The following is a 15742-nucleotide window of genomic DNA, read 5'->3' on the forward strand; positions in this document are numbered from 1 at the left end:
ATCTCCATGGAAACGGTTCGACCGCCTCGAATCATTACTAACGATTCTCCTTCCCTCCTTGTTTTCCGCTCACATTTTTATCTCGTTATTAACGACACAAAGAAGAAACACCGATCGCGCCATCTTGTTGGATTCTCCGGTCGGGCGATCATCCTCCGGTTCCAGCCGGGATAGAACCGGAACTGTTCTCACGGGCTCTGGTAGCGGCCCGGATGGATTTAAGGGCGGGGAACGTGGGACGGAAATATGGCCCGGTTTCCGGTCCGTGTAGGCGACTTCCGGTTCCGGTTAGCTGAGCGCTGCTTGTCTCCCGGCGTCATGGCTGTGGTGCTGAACGCGCTGAACAGTGACTCCCATGTGGAGCTGAGCCAGTACCGGGATCAGCACTTTCGGGTAACGTCACCCTCAAGATAACTGACTGGTAACCAGCTAACCAATGTCAACTCACCCCCCCCGCCAATGATAACTGAGTGATAACCAGCTGACAGTGGGGGTGGCACAGTGGTTAGCACTGCTGCCTCGCAGCGCCAGGGACCTGGGTTTGATTCCCGGCTTGGGTTACTGTCTGTGTGGAATTTGCACGTTATCCCCGTGTCTGCGTGGGTTTCCTCCGGGTGCCCCAGTTTCCTCCCACACTCCAAAGATGTGTGGGTTAGGTTGATTGCTAAATTGCCCCTTAGTGTCCCGGGATGTGTAGGTTAGAGGGATTAAATATGTAAGGTCATGGGGATAGGGCCTGGGTGGCATTGTTGTTGGCGCAGACTTGATGGTCCGAATGGCCTCCTTCTGCTCTGTAAGGATTCTATTCTATGAACCAATGTCACCATAAGTGATAGCTGACTGGTAACCAGTTAACTACTGCTTTTCAAATCATAATCAATTAGTAACCACACAGTGGACGAACTGCATTAGTGCCAGGCTACATCTTTGCAGTAGTGACCTGGGCGCTCTCCACCGGTCTCTATACTCCGTTAGTTCAGCTCCATTTTCTTGGTGGGGGAACAAAAACAATTATTTCCACCTGGCAATTAAGTAGTTGCCTTACATCCTCAGCACGGCTTGGAATAAGGAACAGGGTTTGTTTTTGACATTTTTATTATGAGGCGCAGTAAGTTTGAAGAAGTGAGAGACAATTATAAAGAGGCCTATATTAAGTCAGTGCAGAAAATTAGCAATTGGAGTTCAATGTGCACTGGAGTGTGGTGACTTCTTGCGAGCTGTCCCCAGCACACCCTCTAATTCTGTCTTTTACTCTTGTTCTATGCTTTTAAAACTGCTCTAACTCTTAACTCTACATTCTGCACACTCTCCTTTCCTCCTTCCCTATGAATGGTATGCTTTGTTTGTCTAATGCACAAGAAACAAAACTTTCACTGAATGCCAATACATGTGACAATAAATCAAATCAGAGTGGACAAGTGCAAGGCTGGATTTGGATCCAAGAAAAACAAGCGAAAATATTTTCTTAATGTTAAGAAAGTAGGGACTGTAGAGGAGCAAAGGGATTTGGATGTCCATATACACTAATCTTAAAAGTTAATGCACAGATTCAAAAAGCAATCAAAATCATTAATGGAATATTGGTCTTCATCTCTAAGGGTTTGGAAGGAGCAGGGGTTGTGCTTTTGTGTAGTGCCTTGGCCAGACGATATCTGGTTTCTTGTATTCAGTGTAGTTTTCTTGGTGAATATACATAGTAAGATCCCACAAAAAGCAATGAGATAAATGACCACTTAATGTATTTTTAAAGGTGATGATTGAGGAGTAGCTCCACACTTCCTTTTTCAGACTGTGCCAAGACATCTTTAATGTTCATCTGAACTGGTGGATTCAGTTCAGGGTCTTATCTGAAAGATGGCACTTCCAGCATTGGCTGAAGTGTTAACTTAGATTATGTGCTCAAATGCTTGGTATGGAATAAGAAACTCAGAGTGAGAGTGCCATCATTAAGCCTGGTTATTGCATTCCACTGCAGGTTACTGGCCATGAGTTGGACTTGTGAACTTGATGTCAGAATTAGCAGATAATGGAGGAGAAATTCAACATATGCTGCCTTCTGATGTGCTTCATGACATTGGTGTGATTTAAATCACAATTTGCCAACGCAAGATACCTAACATCTGCTTCAAGCAAGCACCTAGAAGTCACCAGATTCCACTTTGGCACCTGGCATACTTTGGGCCCAGGTGTTTGAGACAAATTTAATCTCTCTCCCCCCCGCAACCACATACACAAAAGTTAGGTGCAGTGTTGAATTTCTCCTTTAACATTCATTAGATTGTAGAGGAGTGCGACTGTGCTGAATGTATTTTGTTTTTATTGTCCTGAATTTAAATTTAAACCCTTCTGTTCTTAAGGGAAGCCGATATGAGCAGGACAAATTACTAAGATACAGCTGCACTCTCTATGTTGGGAATCTGTCATTTTACACGACCGAGGAACAGATCTATGAACTCTTCTCAAAAAGCGGCGATGTTAAGCGAATCATAATGGGTTTGGACAAAATCAAGAAAACTTCATGCGGATTCTGTTTTGTGGAGTATCTTTTATATGTGACTATGTCCTGTGCTAAGATTAATTTTAAATAACAGTTGGCTCTGTTGGACATGTGTACTGACATAAAATGTTTTTGGCCTTAAAAAGGCAAAACTTATATTTCTGTAGTGCCTTTTGTGACAACGAGACATCCCAAAATGCTTTACAGGCAATTACGTACTTTTGAAGTGTAGTGGGGGAAATCCGGCAGTCAGTTTACGCACAACAAACTCCCAGTACAAGCATCGGGATAATGATCAGATAATCTGATTTAGTAGTGTTAATTGAGGGATAAAGGTTGGCCAGGGCATTAGTGATAATTCCCCTACTTTTCAAAATAATGCCAGAGGATCTTTTACTTCCAACAGAAAGGCAGATTTTGGTTTAAGACCTCATCTGAACGACAGTTAGGAAGCCCCATAAGCCTTTTCTGCCATTCAGTGAGATCATTGGCATAATCTTTATTTAGTTAGCATCTAATGCTTTTTGTCGGAGACAGTTCCACACTCATCTTTTGTATGGAGAAGTGTTTTCCAACTTCTCTCCTGAATGGCTGAGCTGATTTTTAAATTTATTTCCTCTTGTCCTAAACTTCCCAACCAGGTTTCTCTTGGTCTACCCCATGAAAACTTTCAAAATTCTAAAAAGCTTTATCAACTTGTCCTTTAACCTATTCCAGGAAATATAAGCCTACCTAGTGTAATTGCTCCTCAGAATCTTAATTACTGGAGCCACGTTAACATTCTGGTAACTCTGTGCAGCATTCGTTGAAAAACCAATATAAAGCTTTCAAAGTTGTATTGCCCAGAATTGTATACATTATTCCAGAAGTGGTCTAACCATGACTTTGTACAGCTGCAGCAAAATGTTCTCTTTATATTCTAGCTAACTGATACCATTATTTTTTCTAATATGTTTTACTTTAGTGAGTGCCAGCCAGTTTTCTATACTGGGACTACATTTTCAGGGGACAGCCACCCCTGCCCCCGGCCCCACTCACACTTGTCCATCTCGAGGCTTATTTAGAGTGGCATTGGCATGAGCCTGGAAGTAGATTTTCAGTTTTCTTTGTGTAAGATGGACCCAAAAAGGGAGCTTTATTTTTCACATGTGCCTGCAATATAGTAAGAAGTTTAACAAGCTGTGTGTGGCTTTTGCTACCAAATAAACCTGTTGGACTTTAACCTGGTGTTGTTAAACTTCTTACTGTGTTTACCCCAGTCCAACACCGGCATCTCCACATCATGCCTGCAATATGCCAGACCTGTGGGAATCATATGTAAAGAGCATGGAAGTGTTCTATTCCTATATCAATACACCTCATCTAGACGCATGGAAACTTCACTGAAAAACATAGGGAAAGATTAATTGCTGATGACTCCCTATCTTTATGCATCAGTACTTATTTAAGTGGTACCTTATCCTTGACGATTTAATTAGATATTACACGCGTGGTGATGCTGAACAGTGCATGAGATTTATTAATGGGACACGCTTGGACGATCGAATCATCAGAACAGATTGGGACACTGGCTTCAAAGAAGGCAGGCAGTTTGGGCGAGGAAAATCTGGTGGTCAGGTACGTTGTTTCTGTGTGATACTGTGCATACAATCAAACCTTGTCAAATGAAAACCTGAAAAGATCAAACAGTCTTTTCAAAGTCGTGGAATGAGAAAATAATTTTGAAATTTATTTTTCATAATGAGAATGTCAATTTCCCTGCAATGTAACTGGAATGACTATCTTGTCATAAAATGTGTGTTAAAAGGCAACGGCATTTTGAGAATTAATGATGTTGTGAAGCAGTAAAGTAATCATCATCATTTCCCAAAAATGTCTGCTTTACTTGCGTTTAAAATAAGTGGAGCATCACTTACGTTATCGACTAGCAGTCCTTGTTTTTAAAAAAAACCAATTCCTGCAGTTGAATTATAATTTGAATCATAGAAACCCTACAGTGCAGAAAGAGGCCATTTGGCCCATCGAGTCCGCACCGACCACAATCCCACCCAGGCCCTACCCCCATATCCCTACATATTTACCCGCTAATCCCTCTAACCTATACATCTCAGGACACTAAGGGGCAATTTTTAGCATAGCCAATCAACCTAAGCCGCACATCTTTGGACTGTGGGAGGAAACCGGAGCACCCGGGGAAACCCATGCAGACACGAGGAGAATGTGCAAACCCCACACAGACAGTGACCCAAGCCGGGAATCGAACCCAGGTCCCTGGAGCTGTGAAGCAGCAGTGCTAACCACTGTGCGACTTGTCTGTTAACCTGTAAGAATTGAATGACAGTGCTATCATAATGTATATTACTGTAGCCATTATACAGTTGTGTACACTGTTAATTTCAAGTAAGCTTTAATTGCCCTTTGTTTAGAACACAAAGAGCCATCTCGTGGATCACTGAATCTTGCAGGGTTAAAAATATCTGGGGATGGAGCCTTGAGACCAGATTGGTTTGCCCCTGATGCCATTTGTCTCTAGTTTTCCTTTTAAAAATTGAATGCATGCCATCCCTCCTGTATAATTAGAACTCAATATCTTAACCAGTAATGTATGTGTGTGTGTGTGTTTGGAGATCTATTTATATTTTTTAAGGTGAGGAGGCCTATGATGCAGTGAACATGTAGTAGTGACAATTCATTCAATTTCCCACTGAGGCAGTTAGACTTCTAACCATTTGGTTTATTATGGGTGCACTAACTTTGAATGTATCTATTGGGCTGGTGTTAAGTTCAAATTTTGTTTAGTTGGTTTTTGAATTGTTACACTTTGATCAATAGTCAATGTTGACAGCCTGCCCTTAAAGTGGGTGATGAAAAGATCCCTGGTTTGCTGAAATTTAATCTTCTTCTTCCATCAAGTGTTAACCATTTTTGTAACAGTTATTCATTTCAACTTAGTTTTTTGTAGCAAAGACTTCAGTTTTACACTGAATATACATTGACATTTGGTATTGAGTCTGTGCTCAGTTATTGAACAGTCCAATCCTGTTGACAGAATGTTGGAAATCACATATATCTATAGGGATCTGTGGCTTTAAGAAGGTCCTGCAAAGTGGGTCTTATGACATGTGTACCCTTTCAAACCAAAACTATACAACCAGGATTATACCAAAACTGAATCCTGTTGCACCAGTTCTCAGTGAGTAACTCTTCATACGATGCAAGTCATGATGGCACTGTTGTTTGTATTTTATTGTGGGTCACAGTTTTAAGGTTTATAATGTGACCTGGTGACTGCAAAGAAATATGGTATTGATAACTTACATCAATCAATTCTCCATATCAGGAGCAAATTTTAGGAGAAGTTGAATAAAGGGAATACTGTCATGTCTACCTGGCTGGGACATAGAACAGCTTTTAGTTAATAAGTGGTTTTATTCTGATACAAGAACAGAAAATGCTGGAAAAGCTCTACCGGTCAGGCAGCACCCGTGCAGAAACAGTTAAGGTTTCAGATTCATGATCTTTCGTTAGAACAGAAGATAGAAATGTAAAGAGTTTTCCCATGGAATCCATAAAATCCCTGCAGTGCAGGACGCCATTTGGCCCATTGAGTCTGCACCAGAGCATCTCACCCAGGCCTTGTGGGCAGTTTTATTTCCTAATATATTTGTTTTTTTTTTGCAGGTACGTGATGAATACAGGACAGATTATGATGCTGGTAGAGGTGGATTTGGTAAACTGGTCCAGATGCAGAGAGTCCCAGAACCAAGGCAGAAATTCTAGACTTTCACTGGCTGCACATTTGAGCTAATTAAGCTGGAATCTTCATCGAAACCTGGGATTGAAGCATACAGCTAAACTTTAATGTCTACAGCTTTGTCCTGTTCATTTTTTCATCGGCCCAACGAACTCCTTTTATAGTTTTGAAACAGTGCCCAATTTTTTGAGGTGAAATCGTTGTGTTCAATTTTGGTTCCTTCTAAAGTTGTAATTTTTATCAATCCTAATAAAAAGTGAATAAAAACCTGATTGTTTAAGGTGCCTTTGTAACCTCCCAGCACCTCATGCAAAATAAGTTACATGTCTTATATGTGTTTTCTTGTAAGTTAGAATGATTGTCATAGCAATTTGAAATACTTTGGAAACCTCCAAGATCCATTTCTAAGGTTGAGTGCACTGTTTTCATTAAGTTCATAGATTGATGCTGTGCTAAGTGGAAAATTCTGGCATTGGTGTAGTACAGCCTGCTGTCTAAACGTACATTGGCGGGCAGCTCTGCTCTGAATCTGGCAACCCCCATGGGAGAGGCTGGTTGTCAATTTCAATATGTTCATTGCTTAATTACAGTGATATTAATGCTGGTTTTGGAATTAGACTTTGACTCCATTGTCTCTGGCTCCCCAAGTTTCCTGGAACTCACCAGTAAAAGCAAGGTGAGTAGAGAGCATGTGTTGAGGAATGTGTACCCATGACCGAAATAAGCCAATAAGTACACGGCCTTTGCACTGTTGTCTCGTCTTTTTGCAAAACGTGTCTGGTCCCCAATATTTGTGCTGACACACTGAAAATGTCATTTATGTTTGAAGATCTGTCTGCACGTCTCATCCACCTGATGCTATAGGTGCTCCTTAAGCGGTGTTATTTGTACCTCCACTGAGAATCAAGATGACCAACAGCAGCGGGGGCAGTGTGACTATGCTGTCAGCAGATACGCAACTCTGCGGAGAGAGGGAAGCAGCAGTGATGCAGCTCCCAGGAGGTCATAAACATCACCGAGGATCTGCAGGCAGAGGTAAACTTCCTTGACATGTCTACTCCACAGGAGGTTCACCAGTGTTGTATCAGATGGTGGCAGACAACTGTATCCTGCTGGAATGTGACTGCTGCCAACTGGCTGCCAAAGTAGCATTTGCTCAATGTGATGGGAAAGTAAAGGTGATAGGGATGGCCCGGTGGTTAGCATTGCTGCCTCACAATGCCAGGGACCCGGGTTCAATTCCCGGCTTGGGTCACTCTGAAGTCTGTAGGTTCTCCTTGTGTGTGGGTTTCCTCTGGGTACTCCGGTGCCCTCATACAGTCTGAAAGATTGGTTAGGTGGACTGGCCGTGCTAAATTCTTCCTTAGTGTACCCAAAAGAGTGCTGGAGTGTGGCGATTAGGGGTTTTTACAGTAACTTCATTGCAGTGTCACATTACTTGTGACACTAATAAATAAACTTTACTTTAAACTTGCCAAAGACTTCTTTACCTGTTCAGGAACTGATTTCGACTATAGGAACACAAAGCACCATTCTAAGTACCGACTTGGGGGATGGGGTCAGCAGGTCAAGTCTCCCCCTCCTAATTCTGTTAGTACAATCAATCAGCTCATGATCCAGCTGTACTCCCTGCTTGCAATGAGCCATAGTACACTTAGTTCTAGATCAGTGAGGCGATGAGTGGTCAAGGCATCATGCAGCCAATTTAAAGAGGCACTCAAGAGTGTGCAAGCCATTGTTGAGGGTCTGAAGGCACCTGTTTGATAGCTGTACTTGATGTTTCATATAGGTAGCCACTCTGTCCATGGACAAATACATTATCACAAAGGCCATGGATGGACTCCTCCAATCTCTAAGGCCACACGGTGCAGCTCGAAATGCTGCTAGAATAAATAAATAATACCTCGTGCATTATTTTCTGCTGTTCTAGAAGTATTCTTGTTCAAACATGGTCACCCCACAGTTCAAGGAAGTGCAACCAGAGAGGGAATGGATGACGACCAGTCAGAAGAAAGAGGCAGGCAGGTTGTCAGGAAAGCCCCAGGGTGCATCTCACTCAAGAACCGATTTTTCTTGTGTGTTGGAAATCGGCGAGAGTGACGGTTCCTCTGGGGAGTGCAGCCAGAGTCACGTTCACAGCACTGTGGGTGGCTAAGCTGCACAAGTGGGTAGGAGTAAGAGTGGAAGAGCAATAGTGGGAGGAGACTCAATAGCGAGAGTGCAGACAGGTGTTTCTGCAGCTGCTGTTGTGATTCCAGGATGGTGTGTTGCCTCGCTGGTGCCAGGGTCAAGGATGTCACCGAACAGCTACAGCGTATTCTGAAAGGGGAGGGTGAACAGTCAGAGTTTCTGGTTTCCATTTGTACTAATGAGGTAGGTACAAAGAGGGATGAGGACCTGCAACAGGAATTTAGGGAGCAAGATCTCAGATTGAATAGCAAGGTTGTGATCTCTGGATTACTCCTGATGCAACATGCTAATGAGTATAGGAGGATAGAGCAGATGAATACATGACTCAAGAAACAGTGCAGGGAGGAGGGCTTTAGTTTCCTGGGTAACTGGGTCCATTTCTGGGGAATGTGGGATCTGTACAAGTTGAATGGGTAGCACCTGAAACGGAACAGGACCAACATCCGTGTGGGGAGGTTTACTAAGTGCTTTTGGTGGGGGTGAACTTTAAACTAATTTGACAGGGATGGGATATGGCCTGGAGGTACAGTACAGTACAGTATACAATTATAGATAAAAAATCAAGCCAGTCTGGAAGGCAGAGTGAAAACAGCCATGTTAAGGCACAAGGGAATATGGCAAGGCTTGATGGCATTTATCTTAATGCAAGGAATCTTATGGGTAGGGCAGATGAATTAAGATTGTTGATTAACACATGGGAGTGTGATATTATTGCTATTATGGAGACATGATTGAGGGAGCTGAACTGGCAGCTCAATGTCCTGGGATATAGAATCTTCATGCAAGACAGGGAGGGTGTAAAAGAAGTAGGGTTGCATTATTAATCAAGGAGTCATGTTTAAGTTAAAAGTTTAAAGTAGGCTTACATTAACACTGCAATGAAGTTACTGTGAAAATCCCCGAGTCGTCACACTCCAGCGCCTGTTCAGGTACACTGAGGGAGAATTTAGCATAGCCAATGCACCTAACCAGCACGTCTTTCAGACTGTGGGAGGAAACTGGAGCACCCGGAGGAAACCCATGTAGACATGGGGAGAATGTGCAGACACCCCACAGATAGTGAGCCAAGCTGAAAATCAAACCCAGGTCCCCAGCGCTGTGAAGCAGCTGTGCTTGCCACTGTGCTACCATGGCACCCATGGCAATTAATGCAGTGAGGAGGGACGATAACTTGGCAGACTCCTCAACTGAGGGCATAGGGGTAGAACTGAAAAACAAAAATGGAGCAATCACATTGCTGGGCATGTACTATAGGCCCCCGAACAGTCAGGGAAAGTTAGAAGAGCAGATATGTAGGTAATGGCCTGCAGATATTTAACTTTTAATATACTGAAAGATCTTCAATTAAGCAAAACCGATTTTTGGACAAAGTTGTTTTGCTGGGCTTTCTTGTGGCCAAGTTGGCCTGAGGCTTATCAAGTATTAAACCAAGTCCTGGCTTGTTCCCAAAGAGCTGAGGGAGTTGTTTGTAGATGATTCATTTGGGAAGGTGGCAGAAACACAGAGACAAGGTCGAGGTGTTGGAGAGAGTGCACAAACCTCTTGCCCCACATGTGGTGGAGACTACAGATTGTGCATTGGTTTCTGAGAGAGCTGCTAAACCCATCAAACCAGAGTGGAAGTAAATCATTCTTGATCCCAGGTGACTGCCTGAGAAGATTAAATCTAGACATTTTAATTGCTGTTCTTGTCCAAACTACTTTCATTTGTGGGCATCTAATAATCTTTAGAATAAGCACCTGGTGGGTAGCGACTGCTGTGCATTCAAGAGCCAGTCACAGGCCAGTTTTGGCAGTAAATAATTCATCTCCTGGCTCCCCAATATCTGTTTGCCATGTACAAGGCATATGAGAGAGGTGTGACGGGATATTCCTCACTTACCTGGATGAGTGCAGCACCAACAACAACATTCACAAAACTCAATACCGTTTAGGAAAATGATGCCCAAATCACTGACAATCCATCCACTACTTCATTTTCTAAACAACTGAAATCCCTCCTCTCTGGTAAATTTCTCCATTCACTCCAAGCTTTGACATTCTTCCTAATGTGTGTTGCCTGGAATTGAACAGGACACTTTAGCTCAAAGCTAAGTAGATGGGTCATCTTTTTAAAGTGCTGCAGTCTGTGATGCTGCTACGCCCACAGTACAGGATTTTAAAAAACCCAGTGACAATGAAGGAATGGCAATATGTTTCCAAGTCAGAATAGAGTGCAACTTGGAGGGTAATCGGCAGGCACCTGCTGCCCTTATTCCTTTAGGCTGCAAGTCTTCTGGGTTTAGGAGGTGCTGACACAAGAGTCTTGGTGAATTGCTGCAGTGCATGTTGTAATTATTATACATCACACATACGTTGTGTCGCTAATGGAGAGAGTAAATGTTGAAAAAGTTTAATAATTAATGTCACAAGTAGGCTTACATTAACACTGCAATGAAGTTACGTGAAAATGCCCTAGTCGCCACACCCCAGCATCTGTTCAGCAACAGAGGGAGAATTTAGCATAGCCAATGCACCTAACCAGCACGTCTTTCAGACTATGGCAGGAAACTGGAGCACCCAGACGAAACCCATGCAGATATGGGGAAAAGGTGCAGACTCCACCCAGACAGTGACCTAAGCCAGGAATCGAACCCAGGTCCCTGGCACTGTGAGGCAGCAGTGCTTGCCACTGTGTCGTGTTTCTGTCAGAGCTGTGAGCACTGTCAGTGATTTAGGCTTCATTTTGCTGAATGGTATTGAGTTTCCTGCATGTTATTATTGTTGGTGCTGCACTCATCCAGACAAGTAAGGAGTATCCCGTCACACCAATAGTGGAGCAATTAAAATCAAGGATGCTTAAGAGATGAGAATGAGATGAGTGCAGATTTGAACGTCATGGGATTGGGGGAGATAACAAAACTATAAAGAGAAGTTTAAAATCATGGCATTGCTCAAATAGGTCTTTTCAAAGAAAAGTTGTGTCCTTTTCCACTCCTACCAAGTTTATTGTACATTTGTCAGTGCTGTTCAATCCATCTGTTTATCGTCCACACACGGCATTGTAGCACAGTGCTTTTTTCTCTATTTAACACTATTTTGTGCAAATTAACACCCCATTCATTTATCTTTTCCCTCTATTCCTCATCTATTCAACATTCCAAGGTATGTGTAGCAACCCAAGAGTTGTCCCAGAAGAGGCTGTGCACAATAAAAATGAGACCACTTGCATTCCCTTATATTTTTTTCAATATCCTTCTTTATTTAAAAAAAATGCGTTTACCTCATTTATTTCTGCTATCTCCAATTGTCACTTCTGAGCTTTTATTTGTCCTCCCCAATCATCCTTTCTAGCTTAAACGTTTCTTCATCTTCCCCCTTTTCTTTCACCATTTATTAGCTCCTTATTTGATTTTATTATCGTCACATAGATTAGTACAGTGAAAAGTATTGTTTCTTGCGTGCTACACAAAGCACACCATTCAGAGAGGAGAGAATGCAGAATGTAGTGTTACAGTCATAGCTAGGGTGTAGAAAAAGATCAACTTAATGCGAGGTAGGTCCATTCAAAAGTCTGATAGCAGCAGGGAAGAAGCTGTTCTCGAGTCAGTTGGTACGTGACCTCACACTTGTATCTTTGTCCCGACGGAAGATAGAAGAAAGTACGTCTTGTGTGCGTGGGTTCCTTAATTATGCTGTGGGAAGTGTAGACAAGATGGCAGGCTGGTTTGTGTGATACTACATTCATGACCTTTTGTAGTTTCTTGCGGTCTTGGGCAGAGCAGGAGCCATACCAAGCTGTGATACAACCAGAAAGAATGCTTTCTACGGTGCCTCTGTAAAAGTTGGAGAGAGTCGTAGCTGACATGCCAAATTTCCTTAGTCTTCTGAGAAAGTAGAGGTGTTGGTGGGGTTTCTTAACTATAGTGTCAGCATGGGGGTATCAGGACAAGTTGTTGGTCTTTTGGACACCTAAAGACTTGAAGCTCTCGACCATTTCTACAATATCCCCATTGATGTAGACAGGGGCAAATTCTCCACTATGCTTCCTGAAGGAGATTGTTGATATTGAGGGACAGATTATTGTCACCGCACGAGTTCAACAGATTCTCTATCTCTTTCCTGTACTTGGCTCGTCATCATTTGAGATCCGACCCACTATGGTGGTGTCATCAGCAAACTTGAAAATCTGCTCAGCCATAGCCCATCCGTGGGAAATTACTTCAGAATTCTCAGGACTAGTACAAATGCCTCATGTAACAGAAATCCTCTCCCTGACAACACCCAAATATTGAGCTCTCTAATCTTCCAATTGCTTCTTCCAGCCGAGGGAGAAATTGAGATGCTCACCCTAAAAGTCCTGATCCTCAACTCATGTTCTAAACTGGTCTTGAAGACTCCAGGCCTTTCCTGGTTCATTGGTTCTCATGTGGATCAAAGTAATTGTCCCCTTCTGCTGACAATCTTTTCCAGTCTCTCCAAAATGTCATTGGCTGTGGCAGTTTGGAGACAACAGGATAACCAATGGCTCAGTCTCAGTCAAAGTGGTTCAATATAATGTCTGAGTTTGGTGCTTCTTCAGCAGACTGGATCCACCATTTCATTTTTTGGTCCGAGGCATTATTAGTAATCCAGCTAAATTTGACTCAGCTTTTGGGGCACAGAGGGAGATGGTCCATGAATGGCATGATTCAGGCCGTCTGGTTAGATAAGTGAGTGCTAGATGAAGATTCTAGGATCTTGGTTCCAATGTAAGAATATTAATTGCTTAATATGATACTTATCATGGTAGGGTCCAGGTGGAAATCCTTCAAGTAATAACACATTTAAATAGTACCGTTAACATAAAATTTCTCAAGACACATCACAGGAGCAATGAAAAACAAAATATGACAATGAGCATCAGATATTAGAGCAAATGGTCAAAAGCTTGGTCAAGAAGCATCTTAGAGGTGGAAAGAGGAGAATAGATTTATAAATAATAGATTTATCCAGCACCTGTTTGGATACACGAAGAGAGAATTTAGCATGGCCAATCCACCTAACCAGCACATCTTTCGGACTGTGGAAGGAAACCGCTGCACCTGGAGGAAGCCCACGCAGACACGGGGAGAATGTGCAGACTCCGCATAGACAGTCACCCAAGCCAGGAATCAAATCCAGGTATCTGGCGCTGTGATGCAGCAGTGCTAACCACTGTGCGTGCTGGTGTACCTCAATGAGCACAAGGATGATAGAAGTCATAGAAACCCTACAGTACAGAAAGAGGCCATTTGGCCCATCGAGTCTGCACCGACCACAATCCCACCCAGGCCCTACCCCCATATCCCTACATATTTTATCCGCTAATCCCTCTAATCTACGCATCCCAGGACACCAAGGGGCAATTTTAGCATGGCCAATCAACCTAACCCGCACATCTTTGGACTGTGGGAGGAAACCGGAGCACCCGGAGGTAACCCACGCAGACACGAGGAGAATGTGCAAACTCCACACAGACAGTGACCCAAGCCGGGAATCGAACCCAGGTCCCTGGAGCTGTGAAGCAGCAGTGCTAACCACTGTGCTACCGTACCAATAGGTGAAAGGGATTTAGTGGAAGTTAGAACACTTGCAGCAGAGTTTTGGATGACAGTTCTACAGATGTCACCAAATGCAGTCTTATGCTCTGGAGCATTTGATTCTGACTACAGAGCTGTCATGATCATTAATGCATATCTGTAGAAAGTTCCAACTAAGAAACGTTCCCCTGAATATTATTGCTGTTTAGTCTGCCACATCAGGTAAAATCTGGGTTTAAGCGGCATAACCTCCACTGTTGCTGCTTTTTATTTTTTCACCATGTATTTGTGATCTGGAACATAGTCCCGATCTCTTGTTCCCTGGAAGGTTGTATCCCAGAGGATACACTGGAGGATCACTTGTAAATCACCATGCAGGAACTGCACGGGAATTGCCCGGGGAAAGTTTCAACTTCAGTGAGGCAATTGTCCTGCACGTGGAATTCTGACACTCTGATTTAAAGTTGGAAACTCCAAATGGTTCCAACTTACTTAGTAGAATCATTCCACAGGAAATGTTGGAAGGCTTAAAACCAACTCCTGGATAACTAGACAACTGACCACACACCCTCTTTCCTCCCCCCCCCCCCCCCCCCCACCGGACCTCTCCCAGAATCATAGAATCCCTAGAATAGGAGGCCATTTGGCTCATTGCATCTGCACCAATTCTCCAAAAGAGCACCTCTCTCCTCCACACCCCCAGTAACCCATCCTACCCCTCACCCACTGAATTTACAAACTTATCTTCCCTTCGTGGTGTCAAAAGGGGCCACGGCTTTGTTACCCCCCAGACAACACTGAAGGACTCCAGCGATGCTCCACATTTCACAACAAGCCTGGGCTGGAAGTCTGGGCGAGAAGCGTGTAGCTCCAGTCTAAGGTAAGGAAACAAGGGCAAAGTGGCATTCCAACTCAAGATTTGGCCCAATGCTTTGCCTGTATAACCTTGCTCATAACCAACTGAAGATGAGGCAACACCTCATCACCCATTTTCATAAAACCTCTGATCCCAAGCACAACAGTGACAAGTGATAATAGGCATTCAAATGGAATTCCCAGTCACTGAATACCATACATTACAACAATAGCTACACTGCAAAAATGTCTCCTTGATTCTAAAGTGCCAAGATGTTCAGTGGTCACAAAAGCACTATTTAATACAAGTTTTTTTTCTATACTCCTTCAAGGTGCAGAACTGACATTGTTCAAGTTTAAGACAGCCATCTTATGTAAACTGATTCTAATTATTTACTTTTCAAATATAAATAAGCCTTGACCAAAGATATTTTTCTCATTTTAAAAATGTAATGCAAGGTATACACCCTGAAATTGTCATATGCTGTACCAAGAGCAAGGTTACGACACTGGGAGGGAAAAGATGCATTTACTCCCCTGTCCAACTGCTCAGAAACTCATTCCCATTTTCCAAATAGTTAACGTGCAATTAAGATAGCAGAAAGACTGGACTCCTTATTGGTTATGTTGCTCAATCTCATTTTACAAGCACGCAGAGACTACCACCGTAGTTTACAGAGCTTTTGGTGATAATTCCAACTCTGGGTGATGGCTATGAGAGACTGATACCAATGATGTCCTACTCTATCATACTTGTTGATGAAGAGAAAGAGCAACTTCTCCTTTAAGCAGGAGTGAAGACCTCCTGCAGATGGCAGGTGTGAAACTATTTCACAGATCGTTGTAAAGACGAGGCCACCATCATCAACTGCAGGCAATTTGTCGCGCATCAACAAACTAGTTGTAA

General features: G+C 43.0%; 1 protein-coding gene across 3 annotated transcripts; it reads left to right on the forward strand.

The window, feature by feature from the left end:
- The first annotated feature begins 8 nt into the window (after positions 1-8).
- ncbp2 (nuclear cap binding protein subunit 2) lies at positions 9-6523 on the forward strand. Of its 3 annotated transcripts, none has more exons than XM_078206302.1 (4): positions 9-421; positions 2358-2539; positions 3976-4114; positions 6179-6523. In XM_078206302.1, the coding sequence occupies exons 2-4, from the start codon at positions 2490-2492 to the stop codon at positions 6275-6277; spliced, it is 288 nt and encodes a 95-aa protein (XP_078062428.1). In that variant the 5' UTR covers positions 9-421; positions 2358-2489; the 3' UTR covers positions 6278-6523. The 3 variants fall into 3 exon arrangements, with proteins under 3 accessions (XP_078062428.1, XP_078062419.1, XP_078062436.1); XM_078206293.1 differs by having other exon boundaries at positions 9-393; XM_078206310.1 differs by having other exon boundaries at positions 9-393; positions 2363-2539.
- Positions 6524-15742: the final 9219 nt, after the last annotated feature.

Source organism: Mustelus asterias, chromosome 3, assembly GCF_964213995.1.
Source record: "Mustelus asterias chromosome 3, sMusAst1.hap1.1, whole genome shotgun sequence".
NCBI lineage: Eukaryota > Metazoa > Chordata > Chondrichthyes > Carcharhiniformes > Triakidae > Mustelus > Mustelus asterias.